Consider the following 21,553-nt stretch of genomic DNA (forward strand, 5'->3'; position numbering starts at 1 on the left):
AGTTATCAAAACTGAAGAATATCTGTACAGATGAATTATTATAGAAGAAATAGAGGACACTGTCAAAGAGCTAATGTACCAAAAATCATCAACCTAAGAAAGCTTCACAGGGAAATTCTAAGAAACTTTAAAGGAACAGATCGTTCGAATACTGTTGAAAATACTCTAGTTCGTGGAAAAAGAAGGAAAACTTGGAAAATCTTTTTTTGAAATGAACACATCATTTACATCAAAATGTTACAAAGATAGAATGTGATAAATTCCTCATCATTCTTGTTTCCAAAAGTCAATGCAAAATCCTAAAAAAATAGTAACAATGAGAATCTTACAGTGTATTAAAATGCTAATACATTATGACTAAGGAAGTCTTGTTTTAGGAAAGCAAGGTAGTTCAAATTTTGGGAAACTTAATTTACTTCTACATGTTAATCAAAAGAAATAAATTATATGATCATTTCCATAGATGCCCAAGATGCATTTTTATTAAATTTAACATTGTTCTGATTTAAAATTCAATTGAGGGGCTGGCCCCATGGCCTAGTGGTTAAATTCGGTGTGTTCCACCTTGGCAGCCTGGGTTCGGTTCCCAGGTGCAGACCTACACCACTTGTCTGCAGCCATGCTGTGGCAGTGACCCACATAGAAAACGGAAGAAGACTGGTACAGATGTTAGCTCAGGGCGAGTCTTCTTCAAGCAAAAAGAGGAAGACTGGCAACAGATGTTAGCTCAAGAGAATCTTCCTCAGCAAAAAAAACCAAACAACACCTCAGTTGAATAGGAATAGATAGATGCTTCCTTAACTTGACAAACTATCTTATTTCAAACTAAGTTAAAAAACTAAACAAATGTCTACTCTTGTGACTATAATCGAACATTGTTCTAGAGGTCCTAACTCATACAGTTAGTCAAGAGAAAGAATAAATTGGAAAGGAGGTGGTAAGCTTTAAATAATAATAAGTCATTATTTAAAGATGATTTGATCTACAAGAGAATCGACTGGCATAACTGCCATAGACAATAAAAGGAGACAGGGAGACGACTGGATACGACCAACATAATGAGATAAGTAGCATCAACTACCTTTAGAAGATATATAGGAAGAAATCACTTTCACTAATGCAGTACCTGGAATGGAACAAGAAATGTGGAAGATCTTTGTGAGGGAAAATTTTAAAGCCCTACTGAAAGAGCTAAAAGAAAATTCAAAGAAACAACTAGAAATGCATACCATTTATTAGCTAGGATGACTCAACATCACAAAGATGACAGATCTCTCTCAACCTATAAATGTAACATGAGCCAGTACAAATAACCACAGGATTTTTCAGAGTCAGGCAAGCTGATTCTAAACTTACGTGGGAAAATAAATAGGAATAGCTGAAATATTTCTGAAAAAGAAAATTAATCAGGGAAGACTAGCCCCACCAGAAATCAAAACTTAAAGAGCTTATAATAATTAAGGCAGTGGGGTACTGACTCATGAATAGACAGGACAATGGAATACAATAGAAAACCCAGAAATAAGCCTGAGTATTTATGAATTTTGAAGGTAGCATTTGGCACCAGTGATGAAACCTTAGCTAATCCACTAAATGGAAGTCAGGACGACCTGGTGCCCTCTGGAGACAAAGCTCGATCCCTACCTGACAACTTAATGTAAATAGCATTCTCAACGGTTCTGATTTTGTTTTAATGTTTAACTTTTTGTTGTTTAAAATTTTAGAAGATTCCATAGAATAATATTTTTATGATCTCAAAGGTAAAAAAAAAAGGTCTTCTACAAATGGCACAAAATTTAAACCACACAAAAATAACGTTTTTTTTGGCAAGGAAGATTGCACCATAAAGAGTCAACAACATCGTGGGGAAAATACTTCCTGTTCATATAAGGAATTTTTAAATATGTAAGTAGGTCTTAGAATCAATAAAAAAGGCGAATATCCAAATAGAAGTATACAAAAAATATGAACAGTTCACAAAAAAAGGAAATCAGATGCTTCTATATGAAAAAATTTCGACCTTATGACAAAATAGTTGCAAACTAAACTATAGTTAAGATACCATTTTTTGTCATATTGTCAAGTATCAAGAAATTTGATAAAGCTGTTGGTGCAGGTTTGGGGAAATAGGCACTCCCATGCCTGCCTTGTAATTTAAACCTCTAAGGAGGACACTGTAAAAGTATTTATCAATCATCAATGAACATTCCATTTACTGCTGCAATTCCACTTCTAGGAATTTATCCCATGTAATATGTGAAACAACAGGTGTAATGACGTAATTACAATAGCAAGTGTCTTTGAGCAGCTACTGTGTGTTCTAAGTGTGTGTTACACTAACAACTTTAGTCCTGACAGCAGCCTCATGGGGAGGATCCTGTCACTTTCTGTTTTCCAGATAGGAACCTGAAGCACAGAGTGGTTGAAGTGCCCAAGGTCCCAGAGCCTGTGCATGGCAGAGGAGTGAGATCTGGTTGAGTTGGCCTAGGGCCCTCAGCCTTAACACTGCAGTATCTTGCCTCCTGTTGCAGCAGTGTCTGTTACAGAAAAAGCTGAGAGAGAGCCCGGTCGTTCCTCAGTAGAGGCTGGTTAGGTAAATTATGGTACATCCATACAGCCCGTAATGAAAGGGAGACCTGCTCTGTATGCTGCATTGCATTAGTTCTGAGACCCATGTTGGCACATTTGAATGCCTCTGAGATCAGGTTGCTGCTTATAATCAAAAGCATCTGACAATTATATATGTAACAATTTTTTGTTAGCAGTACATAAAGTAATAGTTCATCTTAGATTCAATTAAACATAGTGTATGGAGTGATTTTAGTTTTCCTCTTACCTTCCTGTAACTTTGCAGATTTTCTTCCATGAAAATATACTACCTTTGGACCCAGAAAAAACTTACTTAGAATGTATCAAGTCCTTGTTGTGGTGTCTGATTTCTGAGGCTGACTTTTTTCTTCTTGACGGCAGGGACTTCTCCACAGCGTTCTTTAACAGCATCCCGCTCTCGGGCTCCCTGGTGGGCACCATGCTCTCCTCTCAAAGCAGTCCACAGCTGCTGCCCCTGGACTCCAGTACCCCCAACTCCTTCGGCGCCTCGAAGCCTTCCATAGAGCCTGTGGCGGCAGCCGGCACCAGGCCTGCAGGCGATTCTGTCAGTAAGGACAGGTGAGTGGGCACCAAGACTTGATCCTGTCCCTGGGGAAAGTTCAGGTTCAGACATAGTTTCAGAGACACTTTGTGGTCCCTTCTGTAAAAACGAAAGAGAGAGAGGTTGATTTCAGATGAGGGCCTGCTCAGAAGGGAGGCCTTGTTCAGGTGAGTCTCTGGTGCACAGGGCAGTGAGGATTTCATGTCCTGGGGGAAGGTGCAGTCCTAGGATCCATCTGCTAAGTGTGGGAACTGGTCAGTGACACATGGCCTGCTGCAGGGTCAGTACCACCTTCTGGCAAGTCTACACTGGAGGTGGCTTAGCCCCCAGTGCACTCTGTTGGTAGCATTGCTACAAGCAGCGTGCTCATGTGCTAGGACACGGACTCCCCTCACACTCTCAGAATTACATTCTCTCAAGGAGCCCGTGTCTTCACTGACCATTACTTGGAAACCAGGTGAGCATTAATAAGAGCCAGGAACTACTCACTGTTTGCCCAGCACCTGCTATGGGTTATACCCAGGCATCTTCAGGGGGTTGGTTGGTGAGTCCTCATCCCCAGGGAGTGTGTAAGCTGCTGAGGGAAGGGGCAGCCACAGAGGTATGGGGATGTCTCTTGGGGTCCCCTTGGCAGAAATGACCAGCCATCTGAGGGGGTTGGCGGGCAGGTTTCAGGAAGGCTTTTCAGAGGATACCCCACCCATAGCCCATATAAGCAAACCAGTAGAAGGGGTGGGGAATAGAGACTGCAGAAAGAGCAGAGCCCTGAGTCCCTAGCCCCTGAGGAGTGGTGGAAAAGAGGGAGAAAGCTGCTCTTCTGGGCTTCTCCCTAGTGTGGAGATACAGAAAACTCTGAGACTTGCGTCTTAAGAAGATCACTCCAGCAGACAGTGGTGCCCCAAAATAGCCACCACTCTCGTACACACAACTAATACTATTAGATTGATTCTTCATTGGCGGGGAAGGGCTCTTGTGTTATCACACCCTCCTACTTCTGGGCTCTGCTGTCGTGGCCGTGGAGGCATGCACCAAGTGTCATGTGTCACGTCTCAGGGAAGTCTGAGGTTGGATGGGAAGAGAAGGAGATGGAGCAGCTAGACCCGTTAGGAAGGAAAGCATCCAGGAGGAAGGGTGTCTCGGGAAGGAGAGAGTGCTGGATCTGAGAAATGTTTCAACAGTTGGCCCTGCAGGTCCTGGGAGAGGAGGAGAGGGCTATGCAGGGTGCCTGCCAGGCATCTGGTGTGGGGTCCAAGGTGAGAGTAGGGCTATTAGCCTGCATGTGGTCAGTAGGAGGCACAGTGGCTTTGGGACCCAGTGAATGGGATGCACCTAGGCCTGGGGGGAAGCTGGCAAGCTCATGCCTGGGCCTCCCCTTTCTCTGTGGAGTAGAAGGCAAGGGCTGTGGGGTGAGCACTTGGAGGAGAGTGAAGAATGTGTGGTTGTCATGCTGAGGTGTGGCTGAGAATGATGTCCAGGAATAGACAGACAATGGCTTCAGGAACCCTGGCGGGGTTTTTTTTCATCAGACCCAGGAAAAGCTGATGATCGGAATGGTTTGGGTGGAGTTGCTGTATTCAGGTTGTGGAGATGGGCCTATATGGAGAGGAATAAGGGTTCTAAGAACCACTTTTTAGGTCTCGTGCTACCCTAAGAAGCTCTCAGAACAATGCAGTGGGGCATATGTGAGTGCCTTTGTTCTCAATCTCAGATAGCCAAAGTTCCAGAATTTTAACACATGAAATTGTTAAAGAAATAGTCAGGAATAGTAGATTGCATCTTGAAATTGTTTCTAGAAGTTTGATGTTTGTACCCCTTTCACTTGGCTCCAAGTAATACAAATCCCAAACGGATTCCCAAATCCTTGATGGGTTGTGCTTAACGTGCTCTCCCATCTTCAACCCACCCCCAGTGTGAACGCTACCTCTACTCCTGCTGCATCATCACCCTCCGTATTAACAACCCCGTCCAAGATCGAACCGATGAAAGCATTTGACTCTCGATTCACCGAGCGGTCCAAAGCCACACCGGGTGCTCCTGCCTTGACCAGTGTGACTCCAACAGCCGTGGAAAGGTAGGTGATGGCTACATGGGACCCTGAGAGGCTAAGGGAAGGTGCAGCCTCGGGCCAGCAGTGCAGCGTCCACTTTCCCACCAAGCAGCCTGCCCTCTCATGAGGGAGCAGACTTCAGTCCCTTTATACTCAGGAGCCCCCAGCTCCGAGGAGAAAGGAGCTGCTGCTTCAAGTGAGAAGATGGCTAGAAGGTGCCGTGGGGGAGAACACAGAGACACAGGACATGAGGGCTGGTCAGTCTGGAGGCTGTGCTGAGAATAATGTTGTTTAAATGGAGCCCAGAGTTTGCCGAGAAGAGGAGCAGGAGATTGGTTGGAGAGATGGAAGGCTCTGATACTGTGGCACTGTGGAAGTAATGGCCTTCTGCTCAGACACTGACCAGGAGGTTGAGAGCTGAGAAAAAAGTGATGGAACGGAGGTCTTTGTGAAGTCAGATGGGCTTCTCAGTTCTTGCAGGCTCTATGCTACTTGCCCATTCTCTGCACCTCCCTTCTATAGCAGCCAAGTTATGTGGGATGTAGTTGTTTATTTCTTTGAGTTGCAGGAGTCCTCCTCAGATGGCCAGAGTGAGTGTATCAGCTTCTGCTGTTGGCAGAGTTTCTCTGCCTCCTAGGAGGGAGCCTCTCTCCGAACCTGCCTCAGCATGGAGCTCACTGCATGGCCCAATGAGGCGGGGACTAGGAGAGTTAGAGGTGGGCCGGGCCACCTTTCTCCACAGGGGTCAAGGGCTTAAGTGCTGTCCTCTCAGTGCTGCATCCCACTGCGAGGCGACTAGTCTCAGCAGCCCAGGGCAGACATACCCTAGCTTATGCTACCATCAGCCAAATGCAGGGGCATTGGTCAAAGACTCTTGCACTAGCCACACAACCAGCAGGTGCCCAATGAAGGGAGCATTTGTGATGAGACCTGTCCTTGCAGTAGATGGTGTCTTGGAGCTAAAGCCAGTGTGCTGTCCCCGTGGCTTCACCATGATTGTCTGAGCAGGATTTGTTCTCCTTGGGGAATAACTCCTGGAAACCAGCTTGGGAGGACTCTCCCTTCAAGTCAGTTGCTGCATCTATACCTTGGTGTGGGAGCTTGCATGCTATTCTGCAGTGTGATCATGCTTGTGTTAGTATACAGATACTCCATGGCATCTTTTAATCTCGCAGTTTCTCTGTCCAGCAATAAGGAGGATCTGAAAACCTTCCTATTGCTAAACACTCTGAAATACTGCATAAAATGTAATATGTCTGTAAAATACATGACTAGGTCATAAGAAAGTAAGGAAAATCCCCAAGAACCAAAATCTAAGAGTGACCAAAACAACCAGAGCGGTGGGCTGGACCATACTGTAGGTGTTGGGGTGGGAGGTTACTGGCCTGGTGACCAAGGACTTGGAGTTTCAATTGCTACACAGATTCAAGACAGGGCCTTGGGCCTGAGGCATGTAGGAGGTTAGAACTGAGAGACCAGCATAAAGTCAAGCTGCTTTAAAAACTACACCTCCAGGGGCCTGCCAGTGGCCCAGCGGTTAAGTGTGCACGTTCCACTTTGGTGGCCCAGGTTTCGCCAGTTCAGATCCCGGGTGCGGACATGGCACCGCTCGGCAAGCCTTGCTGTGGTAGGCGTGCCACATATAAAGTAGAGGAAGATGGGCACGGCTATTAGCTCAGGGCCAGTCTTCCTCAGCAAAAAGAGGAGGATTGGCAGCAGATGTTAGCTCAGGGCTGATCTTCCTCAAAAAAAAAAAAAAAAAAAAAAATACCTCCAGTGAGAGGGGGGCTAGAAAAAACCTGACTGGCAGGTTAAGACCATGGCCAAGAAGTTGGAATGTCAGCCTGTCCTCTGGGTTAGAGAAACAGTCTTCTGCTGAGAGTTTAGCCACAGGCCGGCCCTCACATGGATTGGAGATCACTTTAACACTACTTGTGTCGTCTAAAAATCACAAAGCTGAGAAATAGACGCAAAAGGGGATTCTGGTCTAATTAACACCCAGAGGCACTTGGCAAAGCAAATGCAAATCCACTCTGCAGGGACATTCCCCTGACCCTAGAGTGTACAGTGTTCCCGTGATGAAGCACTGCCTAAGATAGACTCTGAATCCAGAGTAACAAAACACATGAAGAAACAGTGTGTTACACATAAATGTCAGTTGATGTAATGAATGGGAGGTTTAGACTTCTATAAACCTCTGATCATAGAATTGTTACCTGGAGACTGTAAAATAAGTACGCATAAAATAAAGACGTGAAAGATAAAAAGGAAAAAATGAGGAAGGATTAATATACTATCCCATATGTAAAAATTAACTCAAAGTAGATTAAAAAACTAAATGTAAAAGCTAAAACTATAAAAATCTTAGAAGAAAACATAGATGTAAATCTATGTGACCTTGGATTGGGCAGCTGTTTCGTAGATAGGACACCTAAAGCACAAGGGGCAACCCTGGCCAGTTGTGATTTTCCTCAGCAGATATCTGGATTCAGGGGATAGCTGCTGTAGATCTACAGCCTGGTGCTCCTAGGGGTACTGGGTAACTACTGATACAGGCCCACACAGGCTGGAAGGTGCAGTTCTCACAGGTCTCAGGCAGAGGCAGAGGTGGGGAGACTACCGAGAGTTCTCATAGAGGTCCCAGCCATAGAAAGTTGGACAGCCTGAGCTGGGGCAGTACCAAACTAAGTGAGGTTCATGGGCCAGTGTTGCGATGAGCTCAGGTGATCAGATAATTTAGAAACTTATATGACAGTTTGACATTGTTGTGACATTCTTATTGTATTTTACAAAACTATAATTACACAAAAATCTGAAAATTTTAGAAAGGATTTTGGAAAGCACTCACTAAGGGTTTCCAGAACATCAAGCTACACACAGAGGTGGATACTTTGCCCTATTGTAGGACATCAGAAATGGGGAGTAGGCTCTAGTTTCATTGAACAGAGTCAGGGGTTTCTGGTTTTTCCCAGTTTTTTGCATGGATTGAGCTCAGGATTGTACGTATTAGCATACCTGTCCTCATTTCTATGACCTGGGTTACCAGTAGGGAGAACAGCAGAAGACAGTACCCGGAAGAAGGGCTAACAGGCCTAGGGCCTCTGCTCATACTTGCTGGTTAGCAGGGAGAAGGCAGGCACGGGTGAGGGGTCTCAGGCTCCAGGGTGGAATGTAAAAAGGAGAAAAGGAGTTCGGTGATGGTGTCTTTATCCAAGGGATTCTGTCATGTCCAGAGATGTTTATTGCAACATTGTAATAGAGAACATTTACCCAACTGCCTCAAAAGAGAAGGGTTGAGGAAATAAGCTATTGATTATGTCGACTATTATTAATATTTATGAAGATTGAAGTACTATGGAAAAATAGTTCAGATGGAGTGCTATTTGATAAAGCAGGACATAAAGTTGTATTCAAGTATAATTACCAAATAAATATAAGCAGAAATGAAAGAGGGTGTTACTACCAACTTTACAAAAATAAAAAGGATAAAGGTATTATATTTAATTGTATATCAATAAATTACATAACTTAGATGAAATGGACAAATTCCTAGAAAGACATAAACTACCAAAACTGACTCAAGAAGAAATGACAATCTGGACAGACCTATTAACAAGTAAAGTCTTTGAATTAATAATCAAACAACTACCCACAAAAAAATGCCCAGGCCCAGGTGGCTTTACTTCTTTATTCTGTCAATCATTTAAAGAATTAATACCAGTTCTTCACAAACTCTTCCACAAAATAGAAGGAGAGAACTTTTCCCAACTCATTCTATGAGGCCAGTATTATCAGGATACCAAAAGCAGGCAAAGATATCACAAGAAAAGAAAACTACAAACCAATATCTTATGAATTTGGACACAAAATCCTTAAAAGTATAGCAACATATTTAAGGAATCATACACAATGACCAACTAGGATTGATGTCAAGAATGCAGGGTTGGTTCAATATTTGAAAAGCAGTTCGTGTAACACACTATCACTAGAATAAAAAACAAATACCACATGATCAGATTTGAACACCCTTTCGTGATTTAAAAGAAAAAATTCAACAAACTAGGAATAGAAGGGAACTTCTTCAATCTGGATAAAAGGCATCTTTGAAAAACCCACAAGTTACATTATTAATTACTTTATGATAAATTAATTACTTAATGATAAAAGACTGGATGCTTTTCCCCTAAGATCAGGAACAGGACAAGGATGTCAACTTTTGCCACTTGTGTTCAACATCGTACTAAAGTTTCTAGACTAAATGACTTCAGCAAGGTTGTAAGATACAAGGTTTATAAACAAAAATCAACTGTATTTCTATACACTTGCAAAGAATAATCCAAAAGTGAAATTAAGACAGTTCTACTTACAACAGGGTAGAAAAGAATAAAATACTTAGGAATAAATTTTACCAAAAAAATTGTAAGCATAAAACTTATACTCTGGAAACTACAACACATTGTTGAAAAAAATTAAAGAAGACCTAAATAAATGGAAAGACCTTCCATTGTCTTCGACTGGAAGACTTAACATTGTTAAGGTGGTAGTACTCCCCAAATTGATCTACAGATTTAACACAGTCCTCTTCAGAAGTCCAGCTGGCTTTTTAGAAACTGACAAGCTGATCCCAAAATTCATGTGGAAACTCAAGAGCCCCAAAATAGCCTTGGAAAAAAAGAGCAAAGTTGGAGGTCTCACACTTCCCAATTTCAAACCTAACTACAAAGCAATAATAATTAAGGTAGTGTGGTACTGGCACAAGGATAGACATATAGATCAAAAGAATGGAACTGAGACTCCAGAAGTAAACCCACATATCTATATACATTCAGTTGATTTTCAACAAGGATGCCAAGACCATTCATTCAATAGATAGAGAAAGAATAGTCTTTTCAGCAAATGTTGCTGAAACAACAGGATATCCACACACAAAAGAATAAAGTTGGATCCTTATTTCACAGTATATACAAAAATTAACTCAAAATATGTCAAAGAACTAAATGTTAAAAACCAAACTACAAAACTCTTAGAAGAAAATTTAGGATATATCTTTTTAAGTTCGGATTTGGCAATGGATTCTTAGATATAGCGGCAAAATCACAAGCAACCAAAGAAGAAATAGGTAAATTGAATTTCATCAGAATTTTCATGCTTTAAGGGCACCATCAAAAAAAGTGAAAAGGAAGCCTATAGAATTGGAAGAACTATCTGCTAATTATATATCTGATAAAGTACTTGTGTCTAGAATACAAGTATTCTTAACAACTCATGCAACTCAATAATAGAAAGGCTAATGATGTAATTTTTAAATGGGCAAAGAATTTGAATAGACATTTCTCAAATAAGATACACAAATGGCCAATAAGCAAATGAAAAGATACTCAACATTACTAGCCATTAGGGAGATGCAAGTCAACTCCATGAGATACTACTTCACACTGCTAGGAAGTCAAAAGACATCATAAGTATTGGCAACAATGTGGAGAAATTAGGATTTTCATTTGGTGCTGGCAGGTATGTAAAAAGGTACAGACACTTTGGAAAACAGTCTGGCAGTTCCTTAAAAAGTTAAACATAGATGTACCATTTGACCTCAAAATTCCAGTCCCATGTATACACCCAAGAGAAATGAAAACACATGCTACACAAATCCTTTTACATGAATGTTAATAGCAGCATTATTCACAATAACCAAAAACTTGAAACCAACCAAATGTCCTGTGAATTAACTGAACTATGGATAAACAGAGTGTGATATATTCATACAATGAAATGTTATTCAATCATAAAAAGGAGTGAAGTGCCGGTACATGCTACAGCATGGATGAACCTTGAAAACATGCTAAGTGAAAGAAACCAATCCCAGATGTCACGTATTCTATGATTCTATTTGTATGAAATGTCCAGAATGGGCAAATCGTTAGAGGCAGAAAGTAGATTAGGGGTTGCCCAGGGCTGGGGTGGTTGGGAGAGTTGGGAGATGATATCTAAGGGGGTGGAGTTTCTTTTTGAAGTAATGAAAATGTTCTGAAGTTAATTGTGGTGATTATACAACTTTGCGAATGTACCAAGAACCATTGAATTGTTCACTTTAAATGCATGAATTACATGGTGGTGGATTACATCTCAGTAAGGCTATTACCAAAAATAAATGCATACATACACATGTACGTATGTACATACAAATTGCAATGGAGAAGTGCATGCAGTACTGACAGTGTTTCTACTTCAACAGTACCTAGGGCTGTAGGTGGAGTTATGCACAGGCTTTTGTTCTGGAAACTTTCAAACCTTCAGCAATGTGAAAGAATAGTTCATTAAACATTTTTGTACCTTTCATCTAGAGTTACCAGTTTTTGTCATTTTTGCTAGTTTTGATTTTGCTTTTACTCTACAACACAAATGAAGAAGACATGACACCTCTCCTTCCTGCTCTGATGGGCCCTTCCTAAGCAAGGATGTTCTCCTATATAACCACAGTTCCATTATCACACTCCAGGAGGTGTCTAGTCCAGTACTTTTAAAAATTTTTCTTAATTTTATTGACTAAGTCCATAGTTTTCATTAGAGTTCACTCTTTGTTTTGTACAGTTTTATGGGTTTTGACAGATGCATAATGTCATATATCCAGCATTATAGTATCATGCACAGTAATTTCACCTCCTTAAGTACTCTTTGTGCTTCAGCTACGCATCCCTCCCTTCCTCCTCTCTGAACAACTGACAATTACTGATCTTTTTACTGTCTACAGTTTTGCCTTTTCTAGAATGTCGTATAATTGGAATCCTACTATATGTCATCTTTTCAAATGGGTGTCTTTCACTTAGCAATATCCATTTAAGGTTCTTCCATGCATTTTCATGGTTTGATAGCTCATTTCTTTTTATTACCAATATTCTACTGTATGGATGTATACAGTTTGTATGTACCACAGTTTATCCATTTCCCCAATGAGGGACAGCTTCATTTCTTTCATTTTTTGGCAGTTATGTATAAATGATGTATAAAGCAGCTATAAACATTCATGTGTAGGTTATTGTATGAATATAAGCTTTTCAACTCGGGTGCGCAAATACCTAGGAGTGCAATTCCTGGATTGTATGGTAAGACCAAGTTTAGCTTTGTAAGAAACTGTCACACTGTCTTCCAAAATGACTGCATTCTCACCAAGAATGAATGATGTAGTTTGATCCACTTCCTTGTCAACATTTGTTAACATCAGGTTTTTGGATTTTAGCCATTCTGATAAGTGTTCAGTGGTATCTCACCATTTTAATTTTCATATGCTTATTAGCCAGCTTCATCTTATTTGATGAGGTGCCTGTTGAGATCTTTTGTTCATTTTTTTAATTAGGTTGCTTGTTTCTTACACTTGAGTTTTAAGAATTCTTTGTATCTCTTGGATACAAGTCCTTATTCAGATAATGTGATTTGCAAATTTTTCTCCCAGTCTTTGGCTTGTGTTTTCATTCTCTTAACAGTGTCTTTCTCAGAGAAGGAATTTTTAATGTTAATGAAGTCCAACTTAACAATTTTTTTCTATCATGGATCATGCATTTGATGTTATATCAAAAATTCATTGCCAAACTCAAGCTCACCTTGACTTCCTACTGTGTTTTCTTCTAAGTTCTCGTTTTATAGCTTTACATTTTACACATAGATCTGTGATCCATTTTGAGTTAATTTTTGTGAAAGGTGTAAGGTTGGTGTTTAGATTCGGTTTTTGCGTGTGATGTCCAGTTGTACCAGCACCATTTGTTGAAAAGACTGTCTTTTCTATGCCTTTGCCTTTATCAAAGATCAGTTGACTATATTTGTATAATCTATTTCTGATCTTTTCCATATAAACTTTAGAATCAGTTTGTCAATATCTACAGTCTAACTTCCTTGGATTTTTATTGGGGTTCCACTGAATCTCTAGATCAAGTTAGGAAAAATTGATATCTTAACAATATTGTCTTCCTATCCATGAACATAGAATATCTTGATTTATTTAAATCTTCTTTGATTTCTTTCATCAGAGTTTTGTAGGTTTCTTCATATAGAATTTGTACATATTTTGTTAGATTTATTTCAAATTATTTCATTTTTTTGGTGCTAGTGTAAATGGTATTGTGTTTAGAATTTCAAATGCCAGTTATACATTTCTGGTGTATAGAAAAACAATTGACTTTTGTATGGTAACTTTGTATTCTGCAACCTTGCTATGATTGCTTATTAGTTTCAGATTTTTTTGTTGATTCTTTGCAATTTCTGCGAGGAAAATGATGTTAAGAGTGACATCAGCATCATGGCAGAGTGAGTGGTTCCCTTTGTCTCTTCCCACTAAATTACAACCTAACAGACATCCATTGACCAACAGAAGACTCCCTACACAGCACAACATGACATCTAAGAGATCAGGCAGCTATACATCCACAGGTGGGGGTACTGGACCCCCAGGAAGCAATAGAACTAGGAGAGCAGCCCCCTCCTCCTCCTCCAGCAGCAGCAATCCAGGACGTGGATCCTCAAACAAAGCCCTCTCCGATTGCGAGTAGAAGTGAGGGTGGCCTGGCCCAGGGAGGCGGCAGCAGACCCCTGCATGCACAAACACCCACAGAGTGGTGGCAGTGGCAGCAGCTTCACATGTACAACTGTAAGCAGACAGGGCAGGAGCATCCAGCCCCTGGTGGTGGCACCCCTGACACCAACTCTACCAGCAGCAGGGGCTGCATACAAGTCTCCGTGTCCCCAAGCCCCTGCCAGTGACAGCAACACCCATGAACCCAGCACTCCTGGAACTGGTGCAGCCAGCAGTTCCAGACATCTGGGGAACAGCGGCACAGGTGGTGCAGAGGACAACAGCATCTGAGCTCGCAGAGTCACTGGAGGAACACAAGACCCAGGCAGACCAGAACCAAAATAACCGAAGCCATACCCAAATAAGAAAAAGTAATTACTACCACAAATGCAACAGCAGAATCAATTCATCAAAGAACTATAGTAACACAGCAGAATAGAAAGAAATGACTACTCTCCAAAAGCCAAACTGAAGTCACAGAAGATTATAACCTAAATGACAGAGAATTCAAAATAGCAGTCAAAGAAACTCAGCAAATTACAAGAAAACTCAGAAAGACAGTTGAATGAGTTCAGGAATAAAATGAATGAACAGAAGGAACACTTCACCAAAGAGATTGAAGCTCTTAAAGACCAAACAGAAATTCTGTATATGAATAGTACAATTAATGAGATAAAAAAAGTGATGTAGAAAGCATTAAAAATAGAGTAGACCTTATGGAGGAGAAAATTAGTGAGCTCAAAGATACAAACATAGAAATGCTTCAGGGGGAGGAGGAGAGAGAACTAAGATTTTAAAAAAATGATTAAATTCTTTGAGAAATATCTGACTCAGTAGGTATCCCAGAGAGAGAAAGGAGCAGAGAGCTTTTTCAAAGAAATAATAGCTCAGAACTTCCCAGACTTGGGGAAGGAACTGGACTTGCAAGTACATGAAGCTAATAGAACTCCTAATTACATCAATGCAAAAAGACCCTTTCCAAGGCATATAATAATAAAACTGTCAAAAGTCATGAAAAATAAAAAATATTAAGGGCAGCAGGAGAGAAGAAAGTAACTTACAAAGGAACCCCCGTCAGGCTTTCGGCAGATTTCTCAGCAGAAACCTTACAGGCTAGGAGAGAATGTAACTGTATATTCAAATTACTGAAAGACAAAATCTATCAGTCAATAATACTCTATCCAGTGAAATTATCCTTCAGATATGACAGAGAAATAAAAGCTTTCCCAGACAAACAAAATCTGAGGGAGTTCATTCCCACTAAACCTGCCCTACAAGATATGTTGAAGGGAGCCCCCCTTCCTAAAACAAAAAGGCAAAGGTTTAAAAATTTGAGCAAGGAAATAAGTAGACAAAATCAGAAAATTGCAGCTCTCTATCAGAAGGGGTTAGCAAAGACTTAATTATAACATAAAGGATAAAAGGAAAGAAAGCATCAAAAATAACTATCATCACTTCAATTTGGTCACAGATTCACAACAAAAAAGAATATCTTGTGAAAACAAAAACATGGAAAGGGAAGAGGAAAGGGATGGAACCTGCAATGGCTAATGGAGATAAGAGGCTGTCAGAAAATAGACTATCTCATCTGTGAGATCTTTTATACAAGCCTCGTGGTACCTTAAAGCAAAAAGTTAGAGCAGAGTCACAAATCATAAAGAGAAAACTGAGAAAACCACCAAACTGAAATGGCAGACAGAAATACAAGGAAAAAGAAACAATGAAAATAGGGAGCTGGAAAAAGAAAAAAAAAAGATAAAATAGCAGTAATAAGCCCTCGTACATCAGTAATGACTCTACATGTAAATGGGTTGAATTCACCAATCAAAAGACACAGAGTGGCGGGATGGATTAAAAAACAAGACCCAACAATAGGCTGTCTCCAGCAAACACATCTCAGCTGCAAAGACACAGAGGCTCAGAGTGAAGGAATGAAAGACAATACTCCAAGCAAATAGCAACCAAAAGAAAGCAATACTTATATCAGACAAAGCAGGCTTCAAGATAAAAAAGATAACAGAGATGGGCATTATATAATGATAAAAGGGATATTCCACCAAGAAGACATAATGCTAACTAATATGTATGCACCTAGAGGGCTAGCCCCATGGCTGAGTGGTTAATCATGCATGCTCCACTTCAGTGGCCAAAGGTTTGCTGGTTCAGATCCTGGGTGTGGACCTAGCACCACTCATCAGGCCATGCTGTGGCAGCATCCCATATAGAACTAGAATGACTTAACAACTAGGATGTGCAGCTATATACTGGGTGGGGCTTTGGGGAGAAAAAAAGAGGAAGATTAGCAATAGATGTTAGCTCAAGGCCAATCTTCCTCACCAGAAAAAAATTTTTAAAAAAATATATATATATACACACACACACACTTACATAAACACACCTAACACAGGAGCACCAAAGTATATAAAGCAACTCTTAACCAAAGGGAGAAATTGACAGCAACACAGTAATAGTAGGGGACCTTAACACTCCTCTTACATCAGTTGGTAGATCATGCAGACAGAAAGTCAACAAGGAAACAGTGACCTTAAATGAAACACCAGACCAGATGGACCTAGTAGATATATATAGAACATTCTATCCAAAAACAGCAGAATACACATTCTTCTCAACTGCTCATGGAACATTCTTAAAGATAGAACTTATGTTGGGAAACAAAGAGAAGACTCCAATATACTCAAATACTATAGCTTTGTAGTATATATGTTGTTGAGTTCTGTGAGTTCTTTATATATTTTGGAGATTAACCCCTTGTCAGATAAATGATTTGCAAATATTTTCTCCCATTTGGTGAGTTGTTTTTCATTTTGTCGGTGGTTTCCTTTGCCTTGCAGAAGCTTTTAGTTTGATGTAGTCCCATTTGTTTATTGTTTCTTTAGTTTCCCTTGTCCAAGGAGACATGGTATTCAAAAAGATACTACTAAGACCAATGTCAAAGAATGTACTGCCTAGATTTTCTTCTAGGAGTTTTGTGGTTTCAGGTCTTACATTCAAGTCTTTAATGCAGTTTGAGTTAATTTTTGTGTATGGTATAAGGTTATGGTCTATTTGCATTCTTTTGCATGTGGCTATCCAGTTTTTCCAACGCCATTTATTGAAGAGACTTTCCTTTCTCCATTGTGTGTTCTTGGCTCCTTTGTCAAAGAGTAGCTGTCCATAGATATGTAGTGTTATTTCTGGGCTCTCAGTTCTGTTCCATTGATCTGTCTGTTTTTCTGCCAATACAATGCTGTTTTGATTACTATAGCTTTGTAGTATATTTTGAAATCAGGGAGTGTGATACCAGGTTTGTTCTTCTTTCTCAGGATTGCTTTGGATATTAGGGGTCTTTTGTTGTTCCACATAAATTTTAGGATTCTTTGTTCTCTTGTGGTGAAGAATGTCACTGGCATTCTGATTGGGATTGCACCAAATCTATAGATTGCTTTAAGTACTATGAACATTTTACCTATTTTGTTCTTCCAATCCATCAGCATGGAACATCTTCCCATTTCTTTATGTCTTCAGTTTCTTTCAATAATGTCTTATAGTTTTCAGTGTATATAGGTCTTTCACCTCCTTGATTTAATTTATTCCTAGGTATTTTATTCTTTTTGTTGCAATTGTAAATGGGACTGTATTCTTGACTTCTCTTTCTGCTAGTTCATTATTAGTGTTCAGAAATGCAACTGATTATTGTGTGTTGATTTTCTACCCTGAAACTGCTGTAGTTGATTATTTCTAATAGTTTTCTGGTGGATTCTTTAGGGTTTTCTATGTAGAGAATCATGTCATCCACAAACAGTGAGAGTTTTACATCTCCGTTTCCAATTTGGATCATTTTATTTCTTTTTCTTGCCTAATTGTTCTGACCACAACCTCCAGTACTCTGTTGAATAAGAGTGGTGAGAGTGGGCACCTGTGTCTTATTCCCGTTCTCAGAGGAATGGCTTTCAGTTTTTCACCATTAAATATGGCGTTGGCTGTGGGTTTGTCATATATGGCCTTTATTATGTTGAGTATTATTCTATACTCATTTTATTGAGAGTTTTTATCATATATGAGTGTTGGATCTTGTCACATGCCTTCTCTGCATCTATTGAGATGATCATGTGATTTTTATTCCTCATTTTGTTAATGTGGTGTATCACACTGATTGATTTGCAGATATGGAACCATCCCTGCATCCTTGGAATAAATCCCACTTGATCATGATCTATGATCCTTTTAATGTATTGCTGTTTTAATTTGTTAATATTTTGTTGAGGATTTTTGTTATCTATGCTCATCAGCGATGTTGGCTTGTAATTTTCCTTCTTTGTGTTGTCCTTGTCTGGTTTTGGTATCAGGGTGATGCTGGCCTCATAAAATGAGTTGGGAAGGCTGCTATCCTGTTCGATTTTTCAGAATAATCTGAGAAGGAGAGGAATTAAATCTTGTTTGAATGTTTGATAGAATTCCCCCCAAAAAAATCTGGTCCTGGACTTTTGCTTTTTAGGAGGTTTTTGATTACTGTTTCAATTTCTTTGCTTGTGGTCAGTCTATTCAGATTCTCTGTTTCTTCTTGATTCAGTTTTAGAGAGTCGTATAAATCTAAAAATTATCCATTTTTTCTAGGTTATCAAGTTTGTTGGCATATAACTTTCCATAGTATTCACTTATAATCTTTTGTATTTCTTTAGTATCCATTATAATTTCTTCTCTTTCATTTCTGATTTTATTTATTTGAGTATAGCTATAGACTGTGTTTCATTTTGTTTTTTGTCTTTGTTTTGCCTCTATCATGCCTTGTAATTTTTTGCTGAAAACTAGCCATAATGTACTGAGTATCAGGAACTGAGGTAAAAAGAGCTTTAGTATGAGGTTTTGTATATCTGGGCAGGAGTTAAGTTGTGTTTACTGTTTCCTGTAGTGTAGGTGTCAGAGGCTTCAACTTCCTCCAGTGTCCTCATTTTTGTGTCCTTGTTGTCTTTGAGTTTCCGTAGAAACTCTTTGACAAATAGAGTCTATCCTGCGTCTCTCTTAGTTATAATCTACTATTATTATACTGGAGCCCTGTTGATTGGGTGGTAAGATATTGGGGAGAAGTGTATGTGTATGTAAAACTAGGCTGGAGTTGGTTAATTGCCCCTTCCCCAGGTCCCATAAGGCTCCAGTAAAGTAGTTTCCCTTAAGGACAGTCTTTTGTTAAGGAGAACAGAACTCTAGGTATGTTTCAAAATAGTTAATTTTCTCCTCCTCCAGCCCAAGCATAGGGGGAGTACTCTTCACCCATGAGAACCTGGTGAAGCTTCTGGAGGTAAAACTAACAAAAATGTGGGTGCCCTCCTACCACTGGGCCCCCAAGAGTTTTAACTCACAGGCCAGCCCACAGTCAGCGTCCAGTAATGGATCAGTTATCTTCCCTTTAAGTCTTCCTGCTGGTTAGGGCTCCAGGGGCTTCTGCTCCAGCTGAGCTGTGGTTTTGTCTGGCCTGTCTCTCCCGTTCTCAACCTACTTCTCTGAGGGATCTAACAAGAACTGTGGAGGGGCCGGCTCCGTGGCTGAGTGGTTAAGTTCGCACATTCCGCTTCGGTGGCCCAGGGTTTTGCCAATTGGGATCCTGGGTGCGGACATGGCACCGCTTGTCAGGCCATGCTGAGGCGGCGTCCCACATGCCACAATTAGAAGGACCTACAATTAAAATATACAACTGTGTACTGGGGGAATTTAGGGAGAGAAAGCAGGAAAAGAAAAAAGAAGATTAGCACCTGAGCTAACAAATGTTGCCAATCTTTAAAAAAAATTAAAAAGAGCTGTGGAGTTCAGGTTTTCAGCTTTCCTCTTATCTTTAAGATGAGAATGACAGCTTCCACACGTTTGCGTGTTAGAGCAGAAACCATGAGTCCACTCCTACTTTATTATTTATCAACTTTTTAGGATGAGTATGGATTACCATAAAATTAATAGTCATATGGAAAAAGCCATGGGTGTCTGTGTTCATGCAGGTTGAAGGAACAGAACCTTGTGAAAGAGCTGAGGCCCCGGGACCTCCTGGAGAGCAGCAGTGACAGTGATGAGAAGGTCCCTGTGACCAAGCCCTCCTCGCTGTCCAAGCGAAAACTGGAGCTCGAGGTGGAAACGGTGGAGAAGAAGAAGAAAGGGCGGCCTCGGAAGGACTCCCGGCTCATGCCTGTGTCTCTGTCTGTCCAGGTGAGGCCAGCACATCCATGCTGCCTCCCGCAGCCCAGCTCGTGAGCTCAGTGCTGGAGCCTGTGTGTGCCCAAATGGGAGAAGGGAGGCCTTGCATGCTGTGGTGGACATCCTCAGTGTGGGAACAGCTGGCTTAGACACGCACTGCCCTTCAGACCTGCCCTCAATCCACCCAGAGTCCTTGAGCAACTCCATGGCCTTGGCTACCTTGTCTGTAAAGCAGGGAATTACTGTAGCCTTCTGCCCGGGGAACAGGCCCAGCTTCACCTCTACGTGACACAACTTTACCTGACACTGCCCTACAGAGCTGGGGCGAAGCTCAGGGACATTTCTGCTCTTGCAGTCCCCAGCTGCCCTGACTGCAGAGAAGGACACCATGTGTTTGTCTGTACCAGCGCCTGCACTGAAGCTGCCCATGCCGGGCCCCCAGAGAGCATTCACCCTCCAGGTGAGCAGGCTCCCACCTATCCCTCCCCAGTGTAAACCCTGAATTGTCACAGACTTAAGGCTGCTTTCCACTGGCTCTTCGTCACCTTCTGAAGGAAGTTGTAGCTTATCAGGGCAACCACCCAGTCTTTAAAGATTTTATGTTTTTTCCTTTTTCCCCCAAAAGCCCCCTGGTAGATCATTGTATATTTTTAGTTGTGGGTCCTTCTAGTTGTGGCATGTGGGACGCTGCCTCAGCATGGCCTGATGAGCGGTGCCATGTCCCTGCCCAGGATTTGAACCGGTGAAACCCTGGGCCGCCAAAGCTGAGCATGTGAACTTAACCTTTCAGCCACGGGGCCGGCCCCCAACCACCCAGTCTTATTTGCAAGATTGCCATCCTCTTCCCCGGGGACCCCCTCACTCCCCCCATCTCCACACCTCACAGTCCCTGCTACCATCTTCTGGATTCCCAGCTCCTTCTCCTAGAAGCCTCTTTGAGCTCCATACTCAGCCCTGGACAGCCTCATACTCGGTGCCCACTGGACAGTGAGGTAGTTGTCTATCTCCCAACCAGCCCACTGGCCCTGTCCAGGGCCAGGCATGGAGTCATTATCCAGGCTGTTTGAATTCTTGGAGTGGAAGCTTGTAACTGTGTGCTTATTCGAGTCACAGTTCTAGAGCAAATAATCCTTTATTCCCAGAGGCCCTCTAGTCACTCAGTCCAGGCCTTTGCACACGCCATCGCCTCACATACTTTGTACCTCAGTTCAGGTGCACATCCTTAGGAAACTTTCTAGGACCCCACATGCAGGTCACTTCTCGCTGGCCACGCACTGCCTCAGCCCAGGCTGGTCCTCATGTGGTGCTGGAGAGCAGGTGTCAGCCCTTCCCGCCACAGGTCCTCCTGAGCCTAAACGTAGGGACCACATAGTTTGTTCTTGTAGCTGATGTGAGCAGAGGCAGGGCACGCAAACCCTCCTCCCAGACTCCTCCAAGCACTCCCTGGGGGCTTCACTGCTGAGTGCTGCTTGGGGCTGTTCTTGGTTTCTAGGGGCCCACGAAGGGGGGCCAGGCTCTCAGCCACAGCTGGCCCTCCGCCCAGCTCACCCACTTGTGTAACCACACAAGTACAAACTGTTCAACCATTCTGATTGGTTTTCCATACGGAATATCTGGG

The 21,553-nt window shown here is 41.5% G+C and overlaps 1 protein-coding gene across 16 annotated transcripts in view; it reads left to right on the forward strand.

Annotated features, from left to right (window-relative positions):
• Positions 1–21,553, forward strand: part of HIRA (histone cell cycle regulator) — a 90,911-nt gene that overhangs the window by 47,533 nt on the left and 21,825 nt on the right. For all 16 annotated transcript variants that reach the window (XR_011542162.1, XM_070628121.1, XM_070628128.1 and 13 more), the window contains 4 exons: positions 2,971–3,168; positions 5,061–5,222; positions 19,743–19,947; positions 20,291–20,395. Coding sequence is in view for 15 of the 16 variants with exons in the window: in XM_070628121.1 (XP_070484222.1) it covers positions 2,971–3,168; positions 5,061–5,222; positions 19,743–19,947; positions 20,291–20,395 (670 nt within the window). In the remaining variant the exon portion in view is untranslated. The remainder of the gene's footprint in view (positions 1–2,970; positions 3,169–5,060; positions 5,223–19,742; positions 19,948–20,290; positions 20,396–21,553) is intronic.

This window comes from Equus przewalskii, chromosome 7 (genome assembly GCF_037783145.1).
Source record: "Equus przewalskii isolate Varuska chromosome 7, EquPr2, whole genome shotgun sequence".
NCBI classification, from domain to species: domain Eukaryota; kingdom Metazoa; phylum Chordata; class Mammalia; order Perissodactyla; family Equidae; genus Equus; species Equus przewalskii.